Source organism: Podarcis tiliguerta (assembly GCF_965153285.1).
Source record: "Podarcis tiliguerta genome assembly, chromosome: 11".
Classification (NCBI taxonomy): domain Eukaryota; kingdom Metazoa; phylum Chordata; class Lepidosauria; order Squamata; family Lacertidae; genus Podarcis; species Podarcis tiliguerta.
Genome location: NC_139544.1, coordinates 1,595,742 through 1,620,167, shown reverse-complemented (window position 1 = coordinate 1,620,167; position 24,426 = coordinate 1,595,742). Strand labels below are relative to the sequence as shown.

General features: G+C 41.2%; 2 protein-coding genes across 13 annotated transcripts in view; one reads left to right on the top strand and one right to left on the bottom strand.

Moving 5' to 3' along the window:
- TRPM3 (transient receptor potential cation channel subfamily M member 3) overlaps positions 1–24,426 on the top strand; it is a 387,333-nt gene that overhangs the window by 107,952 nt on the left and 254,955 nt on the right. For 3 of the 12 annotated variants that reach the window (XM_083403302.1, XM_083403295.1, XM_083403303.1), the window contains exon 1: positions 23,582–24,180. The exons of 7 other annotated variants lie outside the window; for them this stretch is intronic. In XM_083403302.1, coding sequence (XP_083259428.1) covers positions 24,091–24,180 — 90 coding nt within the window. In that variant the 5' untranslated portion in view covers positions 23,582–24,090. Of the gene's footprint in view, positions 1–23,580; positions 24,181–24,426 lie in introns of those variants that run through there. 2 more of the 12 variants (XM_083403301.1, XM_083403296.1) reach the window with 2 other exon arrangements.
- GDA (guanine deaminase) overlaps positions 1–24,426 on the bottom strand; it is a 462,724-nt gene that overhangs the window by 346,235 nt on the left and 92,063 nt on the right. The window lies entirely within an intron of this gene.

Genomic DNA, 24,426 nt, shown 5'->3' with positions numbered 1-24,426 from the left:
CCTAAATAAATAAATCCAACCTGGAACAGATTACTTTAATGCTTCATTTATTTAAACATATTTTTACATCAAGCTCTCTTACTACAACATGAAAGGAAGCTCTTGCATTTTAATAATAATAATAATAATAATAATAATAATAATAATAATAATAATAATAATAGAATATTAAAAACACAATACAGCATTAAACAAATAATAATAATTTAATTCTGTATGGAATGTCAAATGGAATGATTATCTGGAAATGGTTATCTGGTGATGATAGGATTTTAAGGTGGCACAACAATTATGTAATTTTAGGGAGATATAATTAACTCATCAAAATCATGTTCAGTAGAGATGAGATCAGTACAAAAACAGTTGTTATTATTATAAAAATCAATGTTTAAGAGCTTTGTGCTACAGTTTTAAGCACTGTGGCCTTTAATATAGCAACTTACTTACATGCAACATTTCTGCTCTTCTCTGGGATTTTCTAACATTACAAAATGCCTTGGATGTCTTGTAGGCCAAGGTATGTTTTAGTATTTTGCACCTGTGCACACCTGAGTGGCTTGTGACTTGTAGAGGCACATGGATTATGGTGTGCTATTTATATGTGGTTCTCCTCTAATGGGCACATGAGTACAGTACATGTTTGAAATGCATATTTATTATTATTATTATTTTGCTATGTCAGCTCAATGCCAGTGTAGCCAGGGGCACGAGGATTTGGAGCTGTGGGTTTATCTAGTGGTTCCAAACTTACTGGCAACCGTACCATTTCAGAGTTTTCTGATGGCTACCATTTGTGGGAGAGCTGTGAAGGTTGGCTCCAACCTGTAGCACTCCTTTCTGCTGGAGGGGGGACTGTGTACCAGCCGACACTCTCCCTCACTGCCACCATCACGGCACACACAGGACTAGGACTGTGCTGCTGCAGGTGCCACAAACATTCTCCTTGTTTTTACTGCAACAGACTAAGACTGCTACATCTCTTGGAAGGAAACTTTGAAATAAATTTGATAGTGCTCGTGTACAGTGGTACCTCAGGTTACAAACACTTCGGGTTACAGACTCCACTAACCTGGAAGTAGTACCTTGGGTTAAGAACATTACCTCAGGATGAGAACAGAAATTGTGTGGTGGTGGCAGCAGGAGGCCCCATTAGCTAAAGTGGTACCTCAGGTTAAGAACAGTGTCAGGTTAAGAATGGACCTCCAGAACAAATTAAGTTCATAACCAGAGGTACCACTGTATTCAGATATACACAGCAAGAAATTCTTGAATGTCATAGTAAGTTTGATCATCTTATGTTGGTTTAACACATTTATGATATTTGCTTGGAAACAACAGAAAAATTCTTTCCTTTTGTCAGCTGTAAAACACATTCTGTACTGTGGCGGATGGATAGCTGCCACACCTTCCCTGTCAAATAAAATACAAGTGTCTCTTAAAACAAGGAAGTCTAAAGATCTAGTGTGATTTTGAATCATCAGACAGCTGTCCCTCCTTTTTGTAAAGTATAAGCCCACTTACTCTTAAAATAGTATGTGTAGATATTCTGATGAGTGCTATCTTGTACAGCAAGTATTTTGTTGAGCTGGAAAACAAACTGTGTTGGAAAATGGTCCCTACATTCTGTGTGTAGTTGTTATATTGGCACTGGCAATTCAGTAAATGTTTTCACATCACTGAGGAGGTCTTTTTCACATAGACTGCTGTGCATAGTAGGTCTCATGGGGCTTAGTAAATGCCTGCTTCAATCGAGCTCTTAAGAGTCCCGTCCCCCCACTTCTCTGATTTAACTGCATTGCAGTTTTTGTTCACTTGTAGTGCAGGTAAAAGTGAAGAATAGAATTGCCAGCTCTTTGGTGGGGGGAATTAGCAGTAGGGTGGCGCCCCAAAGACAAGTTTGAATCAAGCCTGCTTGTGTCAAGGAATGGAAGTCACAAAATGCTCTCTGATGAGCAGCTATGGCAGGATTCCCACATTGGTGGTCAGCGTTTGAAACTCCCATTGTTCTAGGCGCATTTTGCGACAAGGAATTTCATTAGCACAAGCAGTTTCTGAGGTTTGACGCAGTACTGTGACTAGGATTTCAGATTAAAACTGCAGAGTGGAAGGAAAGGAGGACCACTTCCAGCTACTCTCTGAAGACTGGAGAAGGGACTCACATAAGGCAGGCTTTGTTTGTTGCAGTCTTCAGATGAGGACTAGACCATGTGAAAAATGAATATAAGATTTTAGCTGCAGTTAATTCTTTTTTGCCTTTTATTCTTGTTATAAAAAAATGTGCCTAGACATTCCATTGTTGCACCCATAACCTAAGTTCAAGGTGCTGTTTAGCTCCTAATGTTCATATCTCACTTTCTAACACTATTTGTGGTGCAAGCTTGGCTGCTTTCAGCTTCATTTTTGAGTACCCCCCCATGTTTAGTTTATGAAGTGCAACATGTTTATATGTTCATTTATTGCCCCCCCCTTACTAACTACAAACAATTTAAAATACAGTGGTATCTCGGGTTACAGATGCTTCAGGTTACAGACGCTTCAGGTTACAGACTCTGCTAACCCAGAAATACTACTTCGGGTTAAGAACTTTGCTTCAGGATGAGAACACAAATCACATGGCGGCGGCGCGGCAGCAGCGGGAGGCCCCATTAGCTAAAGTGGTGCTTCAGGTTAAGAACAGTTTCAGGTTAAGAACGGATCTCCAGAACGAATTAAGTTCTTAACCTGAGGTACCAATGTAGTTTGTAAATCAACACTGAGAGGAGTATGTGGCTTCAGGACATCACAAGTGCCATCCAGGCAGTATTGTCCACAACTGTATTCTGCTGTAAATATTAAAATTGTATTTGGTCCAAATGTGGTGTGAACACTTCTAAATCAGGCCTACTGGGCTAGAAATCTTACTCTACCTCCCCTTCTATTTTTATTTATAAATTCTTGTTTTTCTTTATAAATTGTAGGCCATACAGTTTGCTTCCAAACAATTTAAAACCTAACGTAACATAACATAACATAACATAAAACATAACATAACATAAAACATAACATAACATAACACATAACACATAACATAACATAACAACATAACATAACATAACAACATAACATAACATCATAAAACATAACATAACATAACAACATAACATAACATAACAACATAACATAACATCATAACATCATAACATAACATAACACATGTTCCAACCAGCAAGCTGCCTCTATTCTGTAGCTGCTGCATGAAGCAAGTCTAACTCCACTGGCTTCCTGTGTCTGCATTTCCACAAGACAATTCCTTGTTTTCTCTGAACAGGTTAAGTGCCCAACTGTTGCCTCCCAGATTTGCATGAGTTGGTTGAAGATTTCCTAAAGAAAGGTGTCCCGAGGGCCTACCTATCCTTGTCTAGCAGACAGACTTCATGCTAACAATAAAATGATCCAAAGCCCAGCAATATTTATGCACAAATGTTGAATTCAGAAATTGAACTGTTCTGTAAGTACGTTTTAGTATAGTATATGTCGTGGTGAGACTTGGTTTCCTCTGGACTCCATATGGCTACAAGCTTAGATATCAGGTTTCTAAATAGTTAAAATGAAAAGGAAAGCAAAAATGCAATATGTAAGAATCAATTACTAAACTTCTGATGTGGAGTAATACTTCTCATTAATACTTATTCAACCACAGGGGCATAGTGTGGGGGGTGCCAGGGGGCCACAGCACGGGGTGCACAATTTTTGAGGGGGACGCAAGCATCCACAGTGGGGCACAGCCCAGTGCTCCTCTCTGCTCATCAAGGGCCACATCGGCTGACTGGATTCCCCCCAGCATGGATGGGCAGGTGGCTCAGCACGGCCCCACTTTGCTCCAGCAGCAGTGCCGAGGGCTGGGCTGGTGTCCCCCGGCACAAAAGCGCCTGTGCGCCCCAGGCGCCGGCAACCAACACTGCGCCACTGTTCAGTGATCTCAAGGCATCCTGAATATATAGCAAACCATTATAACATACCTATTGTCCTGGGAAGAAATAAATAGTTAAACCAAATCACCAATATAAAACACGGTTATTGAGTTCTGATTATCATGGTGGACAACATGTGGAAGAGTAATGACAGCTTTTTACCGATTGTGTTCTGTCATTGTGTATTAGCAGTTGATGAATTGGTGTAACACCAGGTCTCTAGATGCATCAAAATTCTTCCAAGAAAACAGAGCAGAAGCATTAAAATTGGACCTAGGGTCAAAACTAAGCAGTTGCCCTTGTGGTGTTTTTTACAAGGCCATGTTCTGTTTAAAAAGAGAAAGAGTAGCAAGTGGACAGACATTCCTACTTTTCACATTCCTGTTTTTAGTTTGGTGAAAACAATTTTCTGGGTTGACACAGTATATCATAAAAACTAAGAATATTCTCCATCATAGTTACCCTCTTGGGAAAGATCTGTATTGATTTATGGTCATGTGTCAGGATTCAGCTTTGTATGTGTGTCTCTGCAACTTTCATTTAAAGGGGAAAAGACTGTACTTAAAGCCATATTTTAGCCATTAGAGCATTATTATTTATTACTGTATTGGCCAAAAATTACAGCAAAGTCTCATTTTGATAAAACTGGGAACACATTTATTCCATCTTAAACTTGATCTGGAAATAGTGATAATACTCTAATAGCCAGCTAGGGCGATTAAGTGCCTTTTGAAAGTAAAATGGGACCATCCAAAAATAAGAGAACTTGGTTGCTACATATTTTGGGGGTTTCTTTGGTTTTCAGGTGCATATAATTTGTGATTTTTAAAAAACACAAATCACTCCCCAAAATGGTCCCAAGAGCTTTCAGTCTTATGGAATGTTGTGAGTATAGAGATGATAAAACATTGGGGTAACTTTTGCCATTTTCTGGAGAGGGAGCTTGTGGTACACTCGGTACCATTTTTGGACGTGAGAGTTGCCCATAGAATACAGTGGAAACAGAGCCATAGCTAGGTGATCTTGCGCCCCTGGCAGAACCGTCTAGATTGCGCCCCCTAGCCACAGACAAATTAGGCCTTCTTTCCGCCTCTTCTCCAACCTCCCATTCCACCCATTCAATTCACCCTCTAGTTAAAACCATTTCTTATGATGCAATAATCAATATTTATATTTATGAACATATTTTTAGCCAATTTTGTGCCCCCCCATTGCCTGCACCCCTGGGGGGGGGGCACCTCACCACCCCCCAGCTACAGCCCTGAGTGGGAAACCCAGGTTTTCAGTGTAGTTGTGAATGGATAGCACTGTGCCTGTATAAAATAAGAGTACCGAAATATAGCAGCGCATTCTAACCATTGTCTAATTTCACATGAACAGGTTTAGTTTCTAAAATTTCTTTCTCAATTCCAATACAATCCCATTTAATCCCTTATAGGATGACCAGCATTCTCATAGCAAGGTCAGAATACAGAATAAAACACAAAAATGAGCAGTGAGTAGGTGGTGGACCCGACGAGGAGAACCAGGTGAAGGGTCCAGGTGCAGGCTGTTTAAATGCACCTGGGGCAGACCTGAAGGGAGCCGCCCTGCTCCGTCAGTCCCGCCCCCAAGGTCAGCCCTGCATCCAAGCCGGCCTGCCATTGGCTCGTTAGGCAGGCCGGCTTGGATTCAGCACCTAGGGGGAGGGGGCATTATGCCTCTTCCTCCCCAGCCAGGATCCCAGTGCCTGCAACTTCCTTGTCAGGTCCTTTGGAAGCCTCTGCCGACCTGCAGTGCTGCCACACCTGGAAGGTGAGCATACTTCTAGGAAGCAAATCCTATTGAATTAGGCCTGACTTGATTCCAAGTAACAGGTAGATTCGGGCATTAAGATGCTCAGGATGAAAGGAGAATTAAAGTACTGTTAGTTCATATTTCTTGGATGAACAGCCATTAACTTTAATTTGGGAAAAGAGGATGTGAACACTTTCATTTCCTATTAGTATATATCCATTGATAAAAGGGTAATTATCTGGCTCCTAATTACAGCAAAATGTTCCAGTACACAAATGCTTGACTAATTAAAATTGGTGTTCTTTTCAAAGTGCTGGGATCATGATTGTAAATTGATTATTAACAATGATTTAAGATTATTTGATTTCAGGTGCCTTCTTGATTACTTCTGCTTACTCTTAATAGACCCTCCCCCCTTCAACCCCAGAAAAAGATAGCTTTGAAGTAGATTTGCATTTTTTGCTTCAGTTGTGTTTTTGCTGAAATGTCTGTTTCTATTCCTACTGTTTCATAACACCCTTAATCTCTTCCGATTGGTGACAGGATTGTGTGTGTGTGTGTGTGTCCAGGCACTCACCCAGAGTTTATGTTTCTGTCAGAAATTAGGCACAGCAAAGACTGCAGTGTCTTTAAAAGAAGTGATTTATTTTCTCTTATATATACACCTGCATCTACTGTGGAGAAAGTTCCCAGCATTCACATTGCAAGAAAGTCCTTTGCTACAGCAAGCTCGGATCTACAAGAGGGGGAATTAGCCATGCTGTCTCCGCCTTGGGATTATGGCTTCTTCCTCTCAGCCTCCACGTAGCATTCTTCCACTTCCTGCATCCTCTCAGAATCTCTTGTGAAAGGTAGCTTCCCCTTCCACCCAGGCAACCTGTGTTTCCCAACCCTATTGCAAAATGAGACTTTTTCCTGCTGTTTACCTCTGGCAAACTGTAACTCTGGCAGCCCCCATTTCACAGACTCAAGGATCTCTTCTTGATCAGGTGATGACTCCTTTTTTATTCTTAACAGTTTATCTCCGTCTGGAAAACAAACTTAGCCTAATGGCACCTAGTGAAGACGCCTAGCATTTAGTAATTCTAAGCATTTAGTAATCTCTAATATTTTCTAAACCTCGAAATAAATTTAAAAAATGTCCAGTAGCACCTTAAAAAAGGTAAAGGACCCCTGACAGTTGTCCAGTTGCGAACGACTTAGCTGTTGCGGTGCTCATCTCGCTTTACTGGCCGAGGGAGCCGGCGTACAGCTTCCGGGTCATGTGGCCAGCAGGACTGAGCCGCTTCTGGCAAACCAGAGCAGCGCACAGAAATGCTGTTTTAACTTGCCACCGGAGTGGTACCTATTTATCTACTTGCACTTGATGTGCTTTCGAACTGCTAGGTTGGCAGGAGCTGGGACTGAGCAATGGGAGCTCACCCAGTCACGGGGATTCGAACAGCCGACCTTCCAACCGGCAAGTCCTAGGCTCAGTGGTTTAACCCACAGCGCCACCCACATCCCTAATTATGCACATGAAAGCTTATACCCATTAATCATTATACCTATTAATCATTAGCCTTTTGATTCTTTTATTATTACTACTCTGTGCTGCCTTATCCAGGCCAGAATATTGAGAAGAAAACAAAATCTATCTTTCATTTCCAAAATGCTAAGTCCATATTATTCACTTTTTTTAAAAGGGAGCAATGTTACAAGTAGATGTCCACAATCAATTCACAATTGATCACCACAATTTTAGTGTTAGTAATAATCTGATTAGACTGCAATTTGCTGTAAGCTGATTTTTAATATTGTATTTTTAGATTTCTGTAAACTGCCATGGGACCTTACAGTGAAGGATGAGGGCCTAACAGAACAAGGGATAGTGGTGGTGATACTTTATTTGTTGAAGATGAATTTGTTTGAGCCACACTAAAAAGAGAAATGAACAGCATAGTCAGGCATAGGCAAACTCAGACCTCCAGATGTTTTGGGACTACAACTCCCATCATCCCTAGCTAACAGAACCAGTGGTCCGGGTTGATGGGAGTTGTAGTCCCAAAACATCTGGAGGTCTGAGTTTGCCTATGCCTGGAATAGATGCTGAATTTCTTCTGAGTAATTTTTTATTTTAATTATTGGTGGGAGTCTGAATTCTGATGTTAATATTTTCACACTTCTTTAATTAGCACTATTTCCTACACCCTGCTGTTCAAATACAATTTTTTGCTACATTTACATAAAAATAAAACTTGGAGGTTTAATCAAACTAAAGTGAATAAGATAACACCACTTGAGTACTGAATTTTCTTAACAAACTAGTTTGAATTAGGGGATGGTCTATGCCTACAGATCTGTGCGCAGAATCTGGCAATCTTGTGATCTTTGCCTAACAAGAGAAGATCAAATTTTTGCTTTTCTGGGAGGTCAGCAAGCCTCACCAGCAGGGGATTAATGGTATCTCTACGTGCCTCATCGCAAATGGGACATCTAAAAATATGTGCTTCCTATATCCCCCAATGGGCAGGCGCAAAGTCTCTGGTCATATGGGACTTTTTTAAAGGATCCTTCCAAGACCGGCGAGGGCAGATCCAAGCTTCTGGCAAGTGTAAAGGCCCTTCTTGCATTTTTGGATACAAGAAAAAAAGAGATATGCTGCCGTTGCAATTTTGTAGTTGGGGCACCTTAAGCAGTCCCGTTGTCTCTCGGTGTCTATAATTCTTTGCCTAACCATAGCTTTTGCTTGGCCCAAGCCCAGACTTCGAAGGGCTTGAGGGGCAAAACCCAGTTTCTGAAGAGTGTTCAGGACTTCTGTCTGCCAGCCTGACCAAAAGGTAGTTTGATGCCATTGTGGTAACATGTTATTGACAGAAGGGTGGCTCTGCCCACCGGTCAAACTTTCCCCATGGGCGGGGGTGGGGACAATGATCTGTCGCATTGGTCAAATCCAGTTCCCTACTTCTGATTTAATTGATGCAATTTGCTGTCACAAAATATCATTTAGGTAAATTTAATAGCAGATTAGACAAATCATTTTAGGTCTATCAGTAGCTGTTAGTCTTGAAAGCTATACAGAGCTTATTAATTCTGGGGCAGTGTGCCACTGAATGCTGGTGTGCTTCCCAGAGTTGTCTATTGTGGAAACTAAGATTCTGAACAAATGGAACGTTGGTCTAAGGCATCAGGCTAGTGTTTTGCTCTCATGTTCACATAATGTTCTCTCTCGCTTTCTGTACTCTCTCCCTCTCCCTCTGGTTAAATTAAGGCACACAAGAAGAAATAATTTTCTCTTATGGTTGCGAGAAAAAGTTCACGAGTCGTATCCAGTGAGAGTACTACTCAGATTGGTACACATTGAAATTAATAAAAATGACTAAATTAGGTCCATTAATTCCAATGGGCGTACTCTGAGTCTGACTAGCATTGGAGATAATCCCATGTAGGGACTTCTATACCCATTCATTTACCTTGTCCACACTCTTTCTTACAAGAAAACATCTGCCTTTTTTTTTAATCAACTGAAATATGTGTAGCTTAATCCCTACTTCCCCCACTGAGGCACTGAGAAAGTTTTTCAATTTGGATTTTTATTTTATTTATTTTTAATGCTGTAGATTCTTCTTGCAATAATGCATTTTAGATTCTCTGGGACATTAGAATGGAGAATCTGAAATGAAATGATTTAAAATGGAATTGAATAAATTGAGGTTTTTTATGTGCTGGTGAGCCCGTAATGGTTACAGTAAATTAACAATTAAAAAGGGTCTTTGCTCTACTCTTTTCAGCTACAATCTGAGAAGGGACATTAAACTTGTCCTGGAATGTGTAATATATAATAATTTTATGTGGTTTCTGCAAGGCTGAAGTTTTCAATTTCTTTCAGATTATTGAAAGGAATTAATTTAGGGAAAATACCTTTTCAGTGTTTGTTTCAGTAACTTGCTAAATTGGCTCGGTACTCTAAGGTATATTAAGTCAAAATTAAATCATGTTTAGCCAAAAGGCAAAAAAGAGTTCCCTAATCTTGCTGTTCTTGCAGTTTTAAGAAAAAATTACACCAGTTGTCAAACATTAAAAAGTCAATGAAGTAGTTCGTACCATCCTTGTATATTTTGATGCTTCAGCTGTTTTACCTTGTATACTTCTTGGGAAACATGTTGTTTGAAAATGAATATGAAGAAATGAATATGAAGAAGTTTTGAGAACCTTCATTTACAACAGATACCAAGTTAGCCAACTAAGTTTACTGATGAGTTTTAATGTTCACCTGTATACATCAGCAGTTTTAAATTGATTAATTAATTCACATCACAGGTCAATTTTTAATCATAGTCCTGTGAAAAATATCACATTAAGGATGACTTGAACAATCAGTTTACATGGTCCGCATCCTAGTTTAGCTTTGTTGGAAGTAAGTGGCACTGAATTCATTGTAACCCAATTCCGTATGTGTTAACATGGAAGTAAGCCATGTTGAGTTAAACAGGACTTAGTTTTAAGGAGCCTAAAAGTTAGATTTTCATCATTGGGTATATTTTGAATATTAAAGTTATGCAAAGTTTAATTACATTCTATGCAAATTCTTGTTAACTTTAATGAATAATAGTAGAACACAGCACAATTTTATTCCACAAATGAATGGAGTAACTATTTCCTTCAGCTCTCTAACAATGGGAGCTCCATTGTTACCTTGAAGACTAAGAAAATAGGGAAATAAAGAGAAAATTAGAAGGGAGGAATGGATGGACTCTTGGTTTGTTGCCATTAGACTAAATTTTGAGGGAAGAAAGCAGATCCATGTTTTTTATTAACTGCAGTCTTGTGGGAAATCATGTGAGTGTTCTTACTGTTGACATTTTAAAAGTATCAGTATAAAACAATGCATTCCTTCTGAATGCACCTTATAGTTGGTGTTCATTTTCAGCTGGAAAAATAATGTGGGGTTCTTGCTTTCATTTTTCAACAGTCATAATTCAGGCATTCAGTTAGTTCTTCTAATATGGTTCTAGGGTGCAGTTCCAATTCCCACTTACCTGCCAGCGGGGCTTTGTGCAGCAGTGGAGCCTGACCACGCCTGGCAGCCACGATGGAAGGTGTCGGGGGGGGGGGGGGATTATCACCCTGATCTCTGTACCACCTCCAGGCTAGTGTAGCAGTTGGGCCTGGATCAGCACCGGATTTAGAGTGGCGCAAGAGGTTTTTAGTTTAGCAGTTGACCTTTTTCACTTTTTTGTCCTGGAGGATCAACAGGCAGTAGGGTGGAGTGCTTAAACCAAGGGTTGGCAAACTATGGTCCGCAGGCCAGATCCGGCCCAATTGCCCTCTGGATCCGGCCCATGAATGGTTCTGTAATTGCCGTTTGGATCGGCACAATTGCCTCCCCCCCCAATTTTTTGGGGGGTGCCATTTTTCACGATTTCCCCCACAGACTACATCTCCCAGCATGCTCCGAGGTTGCTCAGACTTCTGCAACGCTGGTCAATCCGAAGCCTTAGCAACCTCAGGCCTCCCCTCCATTGGCCGGTTTGACGTGAGCCAGCGGCCACTGGCGACCCTTCCTGAGACTCGCTGCCCCAATCGGGGCGAGGCGCAGGGCAGGGCGCCCTTTTGATGTCTAGCTCCAAGAAGGGAGGAGAAGAAGTGAAGGGGTGAGAAGAAGCGGGAGTAGAGGAGGGAGGAGGAGGAGGACTCTTCTGTGCTGCTCGGCAGTGGCACATTAGCAGCACGGTCATGCACACCCCGGGGTAGGGGCCCTTCCTGGTGGGGTGGCTGTGGCCCCTACGCACAAGCCGCGAACCAGCGCTGGCAGGGCACCCCTCCCCAGCCCAGCCCAGCCCAGCCCAGCCCGCATTAAAAACTGCTGGAGGAGATTTTCTAGTCAAATGCACTGGATAAACTAATAAATATATGATTTTTAAAAACGAACGGGGGGAAATTAAGAAAGAAAACAAGCTGTTTATACTGCATGGAAAGGCAGCTATAGATGTAAACTCCCTGACGCAGCTGCAGAGGCTCTAATGGTACTGCCATTTACAAATCATTTTTTCTATTACAAAATGTCTCAGATCTATCCACACACCTGATTAAGCAGCAGCTGTTCTGATTTTTTTGTGCTGTGTTCCAGCAGATGTATCCAGCCTATTCTTACAGCCATACTCAGTTTGCAAACATATAGAACATAAACCTGTAGGAGGGTAATAATGATAACTACTAAACCATTATATCAAAGCTCTGGAGGCAAGCTGGCTAGAATTTCACGTCATATTAGAAAGCTAGTAAGTATCAGCCATGTGAATAACAGGAAAAAATGTACATTTGTGCTTCAAACAATGGCACTTTGTCAAAAATCCAGTGTTAGAAACAGTTGCTTTGGACAAAGCTGCCATTTGTGGCATGTTTCCCTTGGGCAATGCGGTCATGATAGCAGAGAAGCTGATAAATCTGCCTCCCCACTCTTCTTTCTTCCAAAGCGGTTTCCTCCATTCCTGAAATGTTTCCCAGTCTGCCCATCTATTTTTTTATTTAGTCACCATTAAGATTTATACCCAGACCTTCAGGCTCATTATCAGGGTGACTTAAAATAAACTATAAACATTAACAACTAAAATTAACACTAAAACCAGCAAATGTATAAAAAATATGAGTAAAATGGACCGACAAAACTTTTAAAGCATTGGATTTCTGTTTGTGTGTGCACCTGTTTATGAATTCACTCTCATGGATTTCATGGAGGGGGTGAACTCCAGCTCAGTGGCAGAGCAGGGCAGGCTCTGAGATTCAATCCCCGACAGATTTAAAATAAATGTGGAGGGTGGTCTGGACCCTTGGATGGGTTTATATCTAAGCAATAATTTCTACTTTTTCACAGATTCATAGAGCTGGAACTGACCACAAGAGTCATCCAAGTCCAGCCCCTGGAATGCAGGAATATTTCTGCCCAAGTGGGGTTTAAACCCTTGACCCTGAGATTAAGAGCCTCATGCTCTACCAAGGGACAGGTTTTATTTTCTATGTGATATTTGTATTAATAGTTCTAAATTTTAGAAAAGCATATAATAGAAACAAATTTATCTAGGCTGGTTATTTCCATTTACAGGATCTCAGACAGCCTAGCTTGAAAATATCATTGCAGAGGCTTTGCCCATTAGAGTAGACAACTGTGGTTAGATAGTCTAATGGTCTCTTGGTGTAAGGGATCTTCATATGATTCACTGAGTGGTATTGGGAATATTACAGCCCTCAATCTCAGTATTCCTTGTCTGTAAAATGACTTTAATGGGCTAAACAAGGAAGGGGTGCTTTGGTTTTGCTTAAGAACTGATGCCTGAGGTGTCACTGATTATTATCTTTGAACCACAAGAAGTTGCAGAGTTAGTTCTGTTTGGTGGATTTTCTTGACTAGCTGTGGACTTATTCTTTAAGCCTCAGTTCCCTAATCTATAAAGTGGGACAAATTATTTTAGTATGTATCATAAAGTCTTTAACACTATTTTCTATTGTTTATAAACCTAATACAGAACTTTTCATTCATCTGGAAAAGCAGAAATGTCTTCAATTGTTTCTGGAAAGTGCAGATAGTGGATGCCTGTCGTATCTCAACCGGGATGCTGTTCCATCTAGATTGTGTTCTTATTATGCATGGATGTTGTACTTGGTGACATGTGGTATCAGACAGTCTTGTGCCAAGAGTGGGGTGGCCCTTCAGAGGTTGCTGGACTACAACTCTCAGCATCCCTGACCACTGGCCATTCTGAGTGGGGCAGATGGGAGTTGGAATACAGCAACATCTGGAGGACCACAGCTTCTTCATCCTTACAAAGGCGAACAAAGGAGAGTAGACGTTCTGTGCTCCCAAGGTTTGAATTCGGGTTTCTCCAGGTAGGATTTCAAATTCTCTTCTGAAATCCCCAAGAACCATTGCAGTCAATTTAGATAATTCTGGCCAACATGGAGAGGAGACAGATCTTGGATACAGTTCATGCTTTGTCTGGAGAGAGCTGAGTCATCAGCCCAGGTTCAGATGACCAAACCACATGTGCTTGTTGCGTATTTAGCAGATTAACTGCGCTGCAGAAAGCGTGCTGGGGAGACCACACGTTCAGGAAACAATGAAGAAACGCAAAAATATCTTTTGCTTGGCTTTAATTACATTAAATCTATAGGTGTGCTAGTCCCTTGTGCTAATCGGGAGGCGAGGTCCGAGTACAGTCTGAGGTTGAAGGTGTAGTATGGAGGCAGTCCGTAAACGTTGAAGCTGGATGCAGGGCAGGTAGTCGGGTGAGGTCAGGAGCTAGAGCAGGACAGGGTTCAGGCAGGAACTGTCAACTAATGAAGTTGCTCCCGCAATTTGGGACTGGGGCTGGCTGGCTTTTATCTGCCCCAAGGCACAGAGCAGCCCCAATCCTCAGGTGGCTCGCCTCTCCTGGCCTGGAGGCGAGCACTCCTCCTGTGGGAACTTAGTTCCCTCCGCCTCTCTGCCCTGAGCCTCTGCAGCTCAGGAGAAGTTGGAGGGTTACCGGACCCAGAGGCAACCTCACCTTCCTCTGACGGGGCTGAGAGTGGAGCACCTGCAGGCAATGGGTCCTCCATCACCTCAGGAGCCTGAGCAGACTCAGCTGGTGCCTGCACCTGAAGATCCAGCACAGGTGAGGACCCTTTGGGCTCATACCCCAGCCCTGGCTCAGCTGGTTCTGGAGGCGGGGAATCCTGTGCAGGCTGGGATTCCTCAGGTTCAGCATCTGAATCCAAATCCCAGGCCATCACAATAGGTATGACCCATCCATTCACCAGGGTACTGAGAGAGGTACACACTGCTCTTTATATACTATACCCGATTGCTGACACAGCTTAATTAACACAACTTAACAGCACCTGCTATACTGCTTCACAGCTGTAAAACTAGGCCATGATATTTACTCTGGCCTTTAAAGAGATACACATCTTGTGAAACAATAATGAACCTTAATATTGAAATAAACTATTCAACAGTTTTATCATTGAAACTAAGCCACGGTGCAGTCCAGGCCTTGATGAGTGAACTGTTTTTAATAGTTTCTTTGGATTATTCTCAGTGACTCTCTCCAAAGTTGCTTTGCCCTCGTTCCAGCAAATGAATATGTACCTAGGTAGATGGCTGAGACCAAAGCTGTGGAGTTGGTGGGGGGAGGCGGGTCTGTGAGTTTTACAGCTGTAGATGAAGAGATGAAGTATAGAGAAAAATTACAAGTGTCAGCTTAACTCTTCCTGAACTACCACTTATAAGTTTCTGCCAGCTTTGAACCCTCCGTATCAGTTCTGTGTTCGCATTACAGGAAGATTTATTTAAAAAACGTGTATTTCAGTTCCTTAAGCCTGATTCCTATGTATAATTATGAGTGCATCTTTGTATAGTGGAGTGCATTCCCCATCCCCACATGGCACACTAAAAATTTGGGAACCAGCAATCTTAGCAATGATCATGGAGCACTGTGCCATGCAGGTCACATTCAAAACCATATTCCCTGCACTAAATTGCTATGATTAACTCATTTTGTGTGAGGTTAGCGCATGCTAAAGCAGCAGTATTTTCAGAGGCACCAAAAGGGCCTGAAAGGAAGAGATTTGGAAGGGATTCTGGGACACACAGATCATGCATCATCCTGCAGCTATTTGGGGCAGCAAAATGACTTCGGCAGAACTCTAAGATTGTGATAACATGGCAAAAATGGAAGTTCTGGTTCTGCAGGATGCTGATCAAATATGGTGACAGTTTATTAATTTAATTATGGATGCATTTTAGAAATTTGAACTCCTACAAAACTCCAGAAACGTCAGCACCTAATTTTCTTCCACAATATTTTTATTTCAGTCTCCCGCCATGTATTTTCAGAAGTGTAAGTGCCAAATTTCTCAGTTGTTTTGGTTGGCATTTCTATTGAACTTTCCCTCTAGTTCTTCAGGAACTCAACAGCAGTGTGGGCAATATCTTCACCACTTTATTCATATGTTGTCCTTTGGATGCCTTTAAGTGGCAATGCATATTTTAGTGTGAGCTATTAACATTTAGTTGACTGAATTATTTACTTATGTTTGAAAAATGAACATAAATGATGACTTCATTTAGCAGCATTTATTTATTTATTTATTTATTTATTTATTTAAAGCTGAATCAAAAACAATTAGCCAGCTAGCAGACCTTGCTGGAAAATGGGTTTGGTGTGCAGCAGTCGTGAGATCCATGCAACTTGGAAAGGAGCACCTGCTTTTTCTGTATTAATTGGTGCATATGAAGAACATTTGCATTTAATAGTTGAGTGCACATAGGCTAACCATGTAATTACCAATGTAGTAAGCCTATTTTATTTTGAATATCTGGAAGCTTCAGTTTGCGAGGTTACGGAGGGTTAGATCATATATGGTAGTTTCTGTGTCTTGATTTGCTACCAGTTAGTTTGCTTGGGTCTTTGTTGGGCCAAGCCAGGCCCACGTGAAGTGTCCTGGGATAATTTGCAGGGGCTCCTTGGCTCCCGAGGTGCAGCCCCCTCCTTTCCCCCATCCCGGCCGCTGTTGTGGGAATATTAGCTCCTGGGAAGGAGAGGGAGTGTGACTCCAATGGGGTTGAGCTGGAGAGGGCCTGGGGGCCTCCCATACTGTAAGTTCCCCTCCTCTTCATTCCGAAAGATTGGCTTTTTAATGTGTTCCTTTCCCCAGAGAACGCTTGGGGCGGGGGGGAGCCTGAGCTCTGCAAATAATTGCTTGAAGGAGCAAGTCCAATTCCAATGCACAGCTTGAGATGAGAGAGCTTCACCTGCTTGTCTTTTGCTGCAGAAGGGCGTGACTTACAAATTTACCTCTCCTTGTCATTTCTCTCCCCACCTTCCAGGTCCTTTTCACCATTTTTTATTTTGAAAAATATTTCAAAAGAAACATTTTTATACTGACATTTATATTTGCAACATAAGAAATATCTTTGTTCTCACTTGGCTTTGTAGTTAAGTTATTTATAATGTGTCATGCTGTCTTATATTCAAAGTAATAAAAAAAAGTTAAATATCACATAGACTAAATTTTAGTCATAACTTCTAAAAGAAAACCAAACCTGAGCCTCTTTCTCCTATAAAAGGGGAAAAACTAGGTCACCCGAATCAATTCTCTTCAAGCATGCTGGACACAACTGCAAAGCAAGGGGGGGGTCTTTTGTTTTTGTGGTTTTTATACTGTAAACCACCCTGTGATCCTAGAATGAAGGGCAGTATATAAATTTAAATAATTAAATAAATAATACAAAGAACACTGTTTAATTCAGTAGCATCTCTCCTACTGTCTAATTGCTTTTTTTGAAAAACTTGAAGCTAGATCAGGCACCCCCAACCATCCCCTCCAGATGTTTTGGACTACAATTTCCATCATCCCTGACCACTGGTCCTGTTAGCTAGGGATCATGGGAGTTGTAGGCCAAAACATCTGGAGGGCCGCAGGTTGGGGGTGCCTGTGCTAGATGTATTGGAATTGTTTGTAAGATGTTTTATTGTTTTATTGTTTGTTGTTTGCTAGCCTAGGCTCCTTTGGAAGGAAGGGTGAGGTAATAATAAATAAAATAAAATAAAATAGATTCCTATGCATACAGGAATTTCATCCCCCCCCCCCAAATCATTTTTATTTGATTTTACAAATATGAATTTATAACCATACCAAATACACATCCATGTAATGAGATTACTCTGAATCTCGGGATTTCCCCACATCCCGTCCATGGGTCCTATAGTTAACATTTTCAACTGCATATTATTTTGTAATCTATATTTTATGTCTATCCATATTGTCCCTAATATTCTTAAAAAATTTAAAAAATGTCCAGTAGCACCTTAGATACCAACTAACTTTGTTCTGGTTATAAGCTTTCGTGTGCATGCACATTTCTTCAGATACATAATATTTATTACATTACAAGTGGGATTAAAATCCTGCTAATGTTGTCATCTGCTTACAGTGGTCTCCTAAATAAATTGTAAACTTTTCCCATTCTTTCTTCAATTTCTTGTCTTCTTGGTCCCTGAGCTTTCTGGTCAGTTTTGCCACTTCAGCGTAGTCTAGCAGCTTCGCTTGCCATTCCTCTCTGGTAGGGACTCTTTCTTCTTTCCATCTCTGGGCCAGTAGCATCCGTGCTGCTGTTCTCGCATACATAAAAAGTCTTTTCTGGTCCTTTGGGATGTTGGTACCTATAACTCGTAATAGAAAAGCTGCTAGGGTTTTTTTTACAAAGGTTATTTTAAACATTTTTTCAGTTCATTATATATCATCTCCCAGAAAGCCTTTGTTACCTTACATGGCCACCACATATGATAAAAGGTACCTTCTTTTTCTTTACATTTCCAGCAGGGATTTGTACTTGTTTTATACATTTTTGCTAGTTTACCACTGGTACATCATTTCCATATAGTTTTATTGCAGCATACAACATGCTGTGAATTTCAAATCCGTTTTCCATAACCTTTCCCCATCTGAAATGTGAATATTATGCCCCCAATCCCTGCACACATACAGGTGTAAAAAGTTACTAGACTGTGTAGTGCATGGCCTCCCCTGGCTTTTGTTCATTTCAAGCCACCAGTGGGTGTGGGTGTGCATGTATTCCAGATTGTATCAAAATAAGTCCCTATGATATAAAACTACTTTATCTTGCTGCATCTTTTAAAGTTATTTAAGTAAGCCATATTGAAACAACTATTTAGAGCGCCAGAAAACAAATCTGTGTTGTCATGGATACAAACAGAAGTAGGATTACTTTATAAATTTATTATGAGTCTAACAATTTATTTTTAGTATGTAACTACATTTTAAAAAAGATGTATCTGTTAATTTAAAAGATTTATATACTGTCTTTCAGTAGAGATTGCAGGCCAGTATACAAAAATGTATACTAAAAAAAAATGTATACTAAAAAAAAAAAAAAAGATATAAATGCATTTCACTCATTTATACAGGATGTTGTACGAGAGCATGGACAAGTGACTAGACTCTCTCTGTCTAGGCGTGATTGCAGCTGGTAGACCAGCCCAAGCTGGTGAATGGCATGCCTTCCTACGAAGAACATCAGGGCCAGAAACAACAGCTGGATCTCTTTCTTTAGAGGGTGCACATCCAGAATTAGCTGAACACCATCGCCCTTAACTAGAGAGCAATCTGCCCACAAACCTCCACCTTCTCGAGATCAAACTTCCATTTAATGGCCCTCCTCCAGCTCATTATCAAATCAGACACTTTCAGCATTTCCACAGCCTGACCTGACTCTGTTAACAAGGAGAAATAGAGCTGGATGTCATCATATAAAATTTGGATCCTGGCAAATTGGAGGCTCTGTTGGTGTATGGTTTCTGTGTCCAAGGAACAGGCTGCTTGCCTGACCAGTGTTGCACTTTCTCTGAAGGGGCAGGTATGCAGTTTGGACATTCTTCTGGATTCAGCTCTGTCCGAGGCCCAAGTGACCTTCATGACTAGACACGTGAGACTTGCCTGAAAATCTCCTCTAGCAGTTTTTAGTGGTTTTAGGCATCAAAATTTGGACACCAGAAGTGTTAAGCACTCGACCCTACTGCCAGTTGATCCTCTGTTTCAAATATTCCCTTACCTGTGCATTCCACCTCTCTTAACAAGTGCGGAGTTGCAAACTCCCATCCTTCTCCCATCCTTACATCTGAATAAACATGCTTAGGATTTTATGGTAAGCTTTAATAAATTTGTGTGACAAGAAAAGGAAATATCAGTATGTATTCCTTCTGAGTTAGAAAATAGTAGGGATATATATATATATATATACACACACACACACACACACACACACACATATATATGAGAATGAACTGCCCTGAGACCTCTGGGTATAGTGCGGTATATAAATTCAATTAATAATAATAAAATTTTAAATACAGTCAACCGTGGCAAACCTGGAAGTAACTGGTGGGTTTGCCACCGTTCGCACATGTGCAGGAGCAGCAATTGCCATTTGCGCATGTGCAGAAGCGGCGATTGCTTTTCGCACATGCACAGAAGCGGGCAATCGCCAGCTGCACCTGCTCACAGCGGTGTGTCTCCCAGCAACCCGTTTTGACCTCCGGATGGACCTCCGGAACAGATTATGGTTGCAAATAGTGGTTCCACTGTAGATAGGTAGATATCTAGATACAGATATAGATATATAACACCTATTTTATTCTGTTGAAAATAATGTCAGCTATTGTCTTCCATTGGTAATACAGTGGTACCTCTGGTTACGTACTTAATTTGTTCCGGAGGTCCGTTCTTAACCTGAAACTGTTCTTAACCTGAAGCACCACTTTAGCTAATGGGACCTCCTACTGCTGCTGTGCCAGCACCGCACAATTTCTGTTCTCACCCTGAAGCAAAGTTCTTAACCTGAGGTACTATTTCTGGGTTAGCAGAGTCTGTAACCTGAAGCGTCTGTAACCTGAGGTACCACTGTAATAATAAGTGGCAGTATGGCCGGCCCAGTGCTGGTCACTCACCATGGGACTCACCATGAAGCTGTAAGTGCCACACTTTTAACATTTGGGGGAAATGGGGGTGGTACTGTGTACCCTTGAGCACCCCCAGAAAAAAGCACTGAGTATGACATATTATGCACATAAACTTTCAAACGCTTTTGACAGAAGACTTTGCCAAGAATTCCTGACGAGACATAGCAGACATGGAAAAGAGGAGAGATCCTCTTGCGGATCAGTACATCCCTGGTTCAAAGAGCTGGATAAATAGGTAGCTTTCCTGATGGAGAGATGTAGAAAGGGAGACCTGTGCTTTTTATCTTGCTCACAAATGATTTAGAATTAGTGAGCAGTGAAGTTGCCACGTTTGCTCATGAGGCCAGTTGTTCAGGGTCATTAAAACAAAAAGAGATTGTGAAAAGCTCAATGTGGTATTGCTAAACTAAGAGAATGGGCAGTAAAACAGCAAATGCAATTCAACATTAGCCAATCTAAAGTGATGCACAAGGTAGCAAAAATTCTTAATATCCTGTATACGCCCAGGGGGTCTAAACTGGTGGTGACTGCCCAGGATAGCTTGATGAAGATGTTGATCGGGTGTGTGACAGCTGTGAAAAAAGCAATTCTGTGCTGGGGAAATATATAGCTTCCAGTATCTGAATACAGTGGTACCTCGCAAGACGAATGCCTCGGAAGACGAAAAACTCGCAAGACGAAAGAGTTTTTCGTTTTCTGAGTTGCTTCGCAAGACGGATTTCCCTATGGGCTTGCTTTGCAAGACGAAACGTCTTGCGCCTTTTTTTAAAAACTGCCAATGTATTCCTATGGGAAACCGTCAATACACAGTGGTGCTTTGCAAGACGAAAAAACTCGTAGAACGAAAAAACTCACAGAACGAATTAATTTCGTCTTGCGAGGCACCACTGTATGATTATATAAATCTCTGCTGAGACCAAACTTGGAATACTGTGGTCTCCTCAACTCAAAAGAGATATTGTAGAGCTTTTCAGTGAAGCTGAATGCTAGAAGATTCAAGACACACAATAAAAAGAACTTCTTCACACAGCACAGACTCAACTGTGGAATTTGCTACCACAAGAAGTCGTGATGGTCAGCAACTTGGATGGCTTTAAAATAGAATTAAACACATTCCTGGAGGATTAGGCTACCTCTGAGAGCTGTGTTCCAGGTGCTGGGAGTCCCAAGCGGGCAGAGGGCTGCTCTTGTGCTCAGGTCCTGCTTGGGAGGCATCTGGTTGGCACTGTGAGAACAGGGTGCTGGTTTGGATCAGGTATTATGAGCATGCCCTGTGGTCTTACGGTTGCATTTTGCTGACAAACTAGGGTGGATATCATAGGAAAAGCCTATGACAGGAGCAGGGAATATATTGCAAGTCTTTCCTTGGACACCACAACTTCACTACTAAATGATATCCTTCTTCCTCCTTCATCCTGATTATTAAAAACAGTTTAAAACAAGTTATAATCACAGAAATAAGGTGGGTATATAAAAATATCAAAATGTGTCACAATGCAGGGTAAAGAAAGGCATCTTCAGCATTTGCCCAAAGGTGGCAGGCTAGCCCTCGGGGCGGGGGGGAGGGGCTGGGTCTCAGTAGAAGCTCATTCCATTTCTTTCAGAGGAAAGACAGTTGCAATGTAAATGACAGCAGCAAGTTGTTAATTTTAGCAGAAGATGCAGTTTTCATGGCACCAGGATGACTGTCTAGAATCCTTAAGAGTTCTTCCTAGGAAGAATTATAATTAAAGTTGTTATGCTTCCATTTCAATCTGCTGTGCCCAATTTTTCATCCTATTTCATCCTTAATTATTACAGCAACTAAAATTCAATGTCTTCTCCCTTTAAGACTTTGTGATTGTGTTCATCAAAATCATAATCACTCCACTTTAAGGCATAATCCTGTTCTAAATTCCACTTTTCTCTCATACACTCTTTTTCAAAGAAAGATTTATACTCAGGTAACTAGCTGCAGGATGGCTTCCCTGAGCTCAGTGGTGGGACCCTTTGGCCCCATTGACTAGGCTTTCTGAACAACATCTGGAGGACCAAAGGTTCTCCACACCAGATTTAGCTTCTGGATCAGAATAAGTTATGTGAGTAGGGTAATTCATACACAAGTTGGAAAACATTTCATACTGAAATGTATAAATTACATGTTTGAGTTCTTTAGAACTTTAGGGTTCACAATCTAATGACACATAGGCTATCATTTTTTAGTTTTAAAGAAAGTGTCTATGTTACGCTATTTAAAGAAACACATGATTTTGACTTGATTAGGGAAAGTGTGGCAACTGAAGGCTATTGAATACTAAAATAATGTTGCAGGAGTTTGGGGGGAAATGCAGAGTTTTGAATGATTTTAGTTTATCTGTGTATTTATTTCAAAAACTTTAGCATACTGTCCAAGTTTTCTCACTTTTCCCAGGGTCATTCAGTCATTTTTTTGACTGTGCAAGGAGTAAGGAAATGGCAAGATATGGAGGTGCCCTGTCAGGATATTATAGAACTAAAGTGTCTACAGAAAGAATCATAACAGATGGTTTTAATAAAATAAAAACAGTATTTCTGACACATTTCAAATTCCACTGCTTTCAAATCCATGATACAAAACCATGTAATTTCCCCTAAGAAGTAATAGCAGCTAGTATGTTTTGAGATATTTATGTGTGTGCATCATTTATGTTTTCTTTCATTTCTTGTAGTTATATATGTGGTCTAATTAGTGACCAGCAACAATACCCCAGGTACAATGTAAATTTGTTATTTAAAATGATGTGATTCAAGAGCTCACAAAGCCATGGCTGTGTATGATACTTTTTTTAAGGGCTCATTTCTTTGAAAGCTACTTTCCCCCTCCAGCACTGAAGTGCTCCTCATCTTAAGTCCTGCTGTTTCTGCCTCCTGGTAAGCAGAGAGAGACCACAGGGGGATATCTGCAGCAGAGTCACCCCTAATCTGTTACTTGGGGTATGTTGCTAGTGGTGCAGGATTGGTGCTAGCAGAACCCCATGACTAGTGAGCTAAAAGGTAAAAGCCAATGTTTTAGGTTTGTTTTTAAAATGGCATCTGTGGATGAGTTAAAGCAGAGCATCCCCAGACTTATGCAACCCATTGATCTGTAATGCTTCATGTGGTTTCCTTAGGGGGGGGAATGTACATCTAAATGCATTTTTCATTTTGATGGCAGTGTGCCAGGAGACAGCCCTACGCATTTGCTGCTAATAAAGTGTCCATATTATAGCAGGGCAGATATGATTTAAAACCTTCACGTCAGATACAGTAAATCAGAGCGTGAGCAGGTGACTTCCTTTCCATAACAGTTGGAAACCCATTTTTTCTCACTGTGAATGTTAGTCCCTCCTCCCTCTTTGAAAGCTTTATCTCTTTTCTTTAAAATGCTGTGCAAGACAAATTGGGGACTACTGTACTCTTTCCTTGCTTGATTTATATATTCTGTTGTCACCTCCCTGAGATAAAAAAGAAAGCAAAACAAATGGCTTGTACCCCGAAAGGAGAAGGGGAAAGGGAGCGAGCGCAAAGCTCTTACTGCAGGCTTAAAAAAAGGCAGGCTGTCCCTTTTCTTGTAACACTGTGCAGCCCTCCCCTGAGCAGCAGCAAGCAGCCTGATGCTCTGCTCAAGCACATTTGGTATGCATGAGCACTACTGTTTCAAGCAGGGAGGGTGTTTCTTAAGGAGGATCGGTGGCTAAAGCACATTCACTTTGCCAGCCTTTCAGCCAAGTTACAGGAGGCATCTGCCTCATGGAATTGCAGGTGTGGACATCTAATGGACATGGGATGCCAACACCGTGGAGGAGCAGCTGTTTTGTAGGCATCTGTGAGGTTTGCATTTTATTATTCCAGTGGAATTTTTGAGGGTCATGAGTCAAAGTGATGCTCCTCGGCCGCTAAACTGGACCATTCGGAAGCTGTGCCATGCTGCCTTTCTTCCATCTGTCAGGCTACTTAAGGTACTGTAAAACCATCACATTTTTACTCTCAGTGATCTTGTTTTCACCCATTTCTCACATTGTGTCACTAGGATGCAAATCTACAATTAACCTTCGGTGCTCCAATTTAGGATATACTTCTGGTCATTGTAGAAATTATGTTGCTCACATACAGATAGGAAAAGTGAATTTGTAGTACCAGAGGGCATATTTAGCACCGAAACTGTCTTCTAAGATGCATTTAATGCTCGTGTGGTATAAGGGATG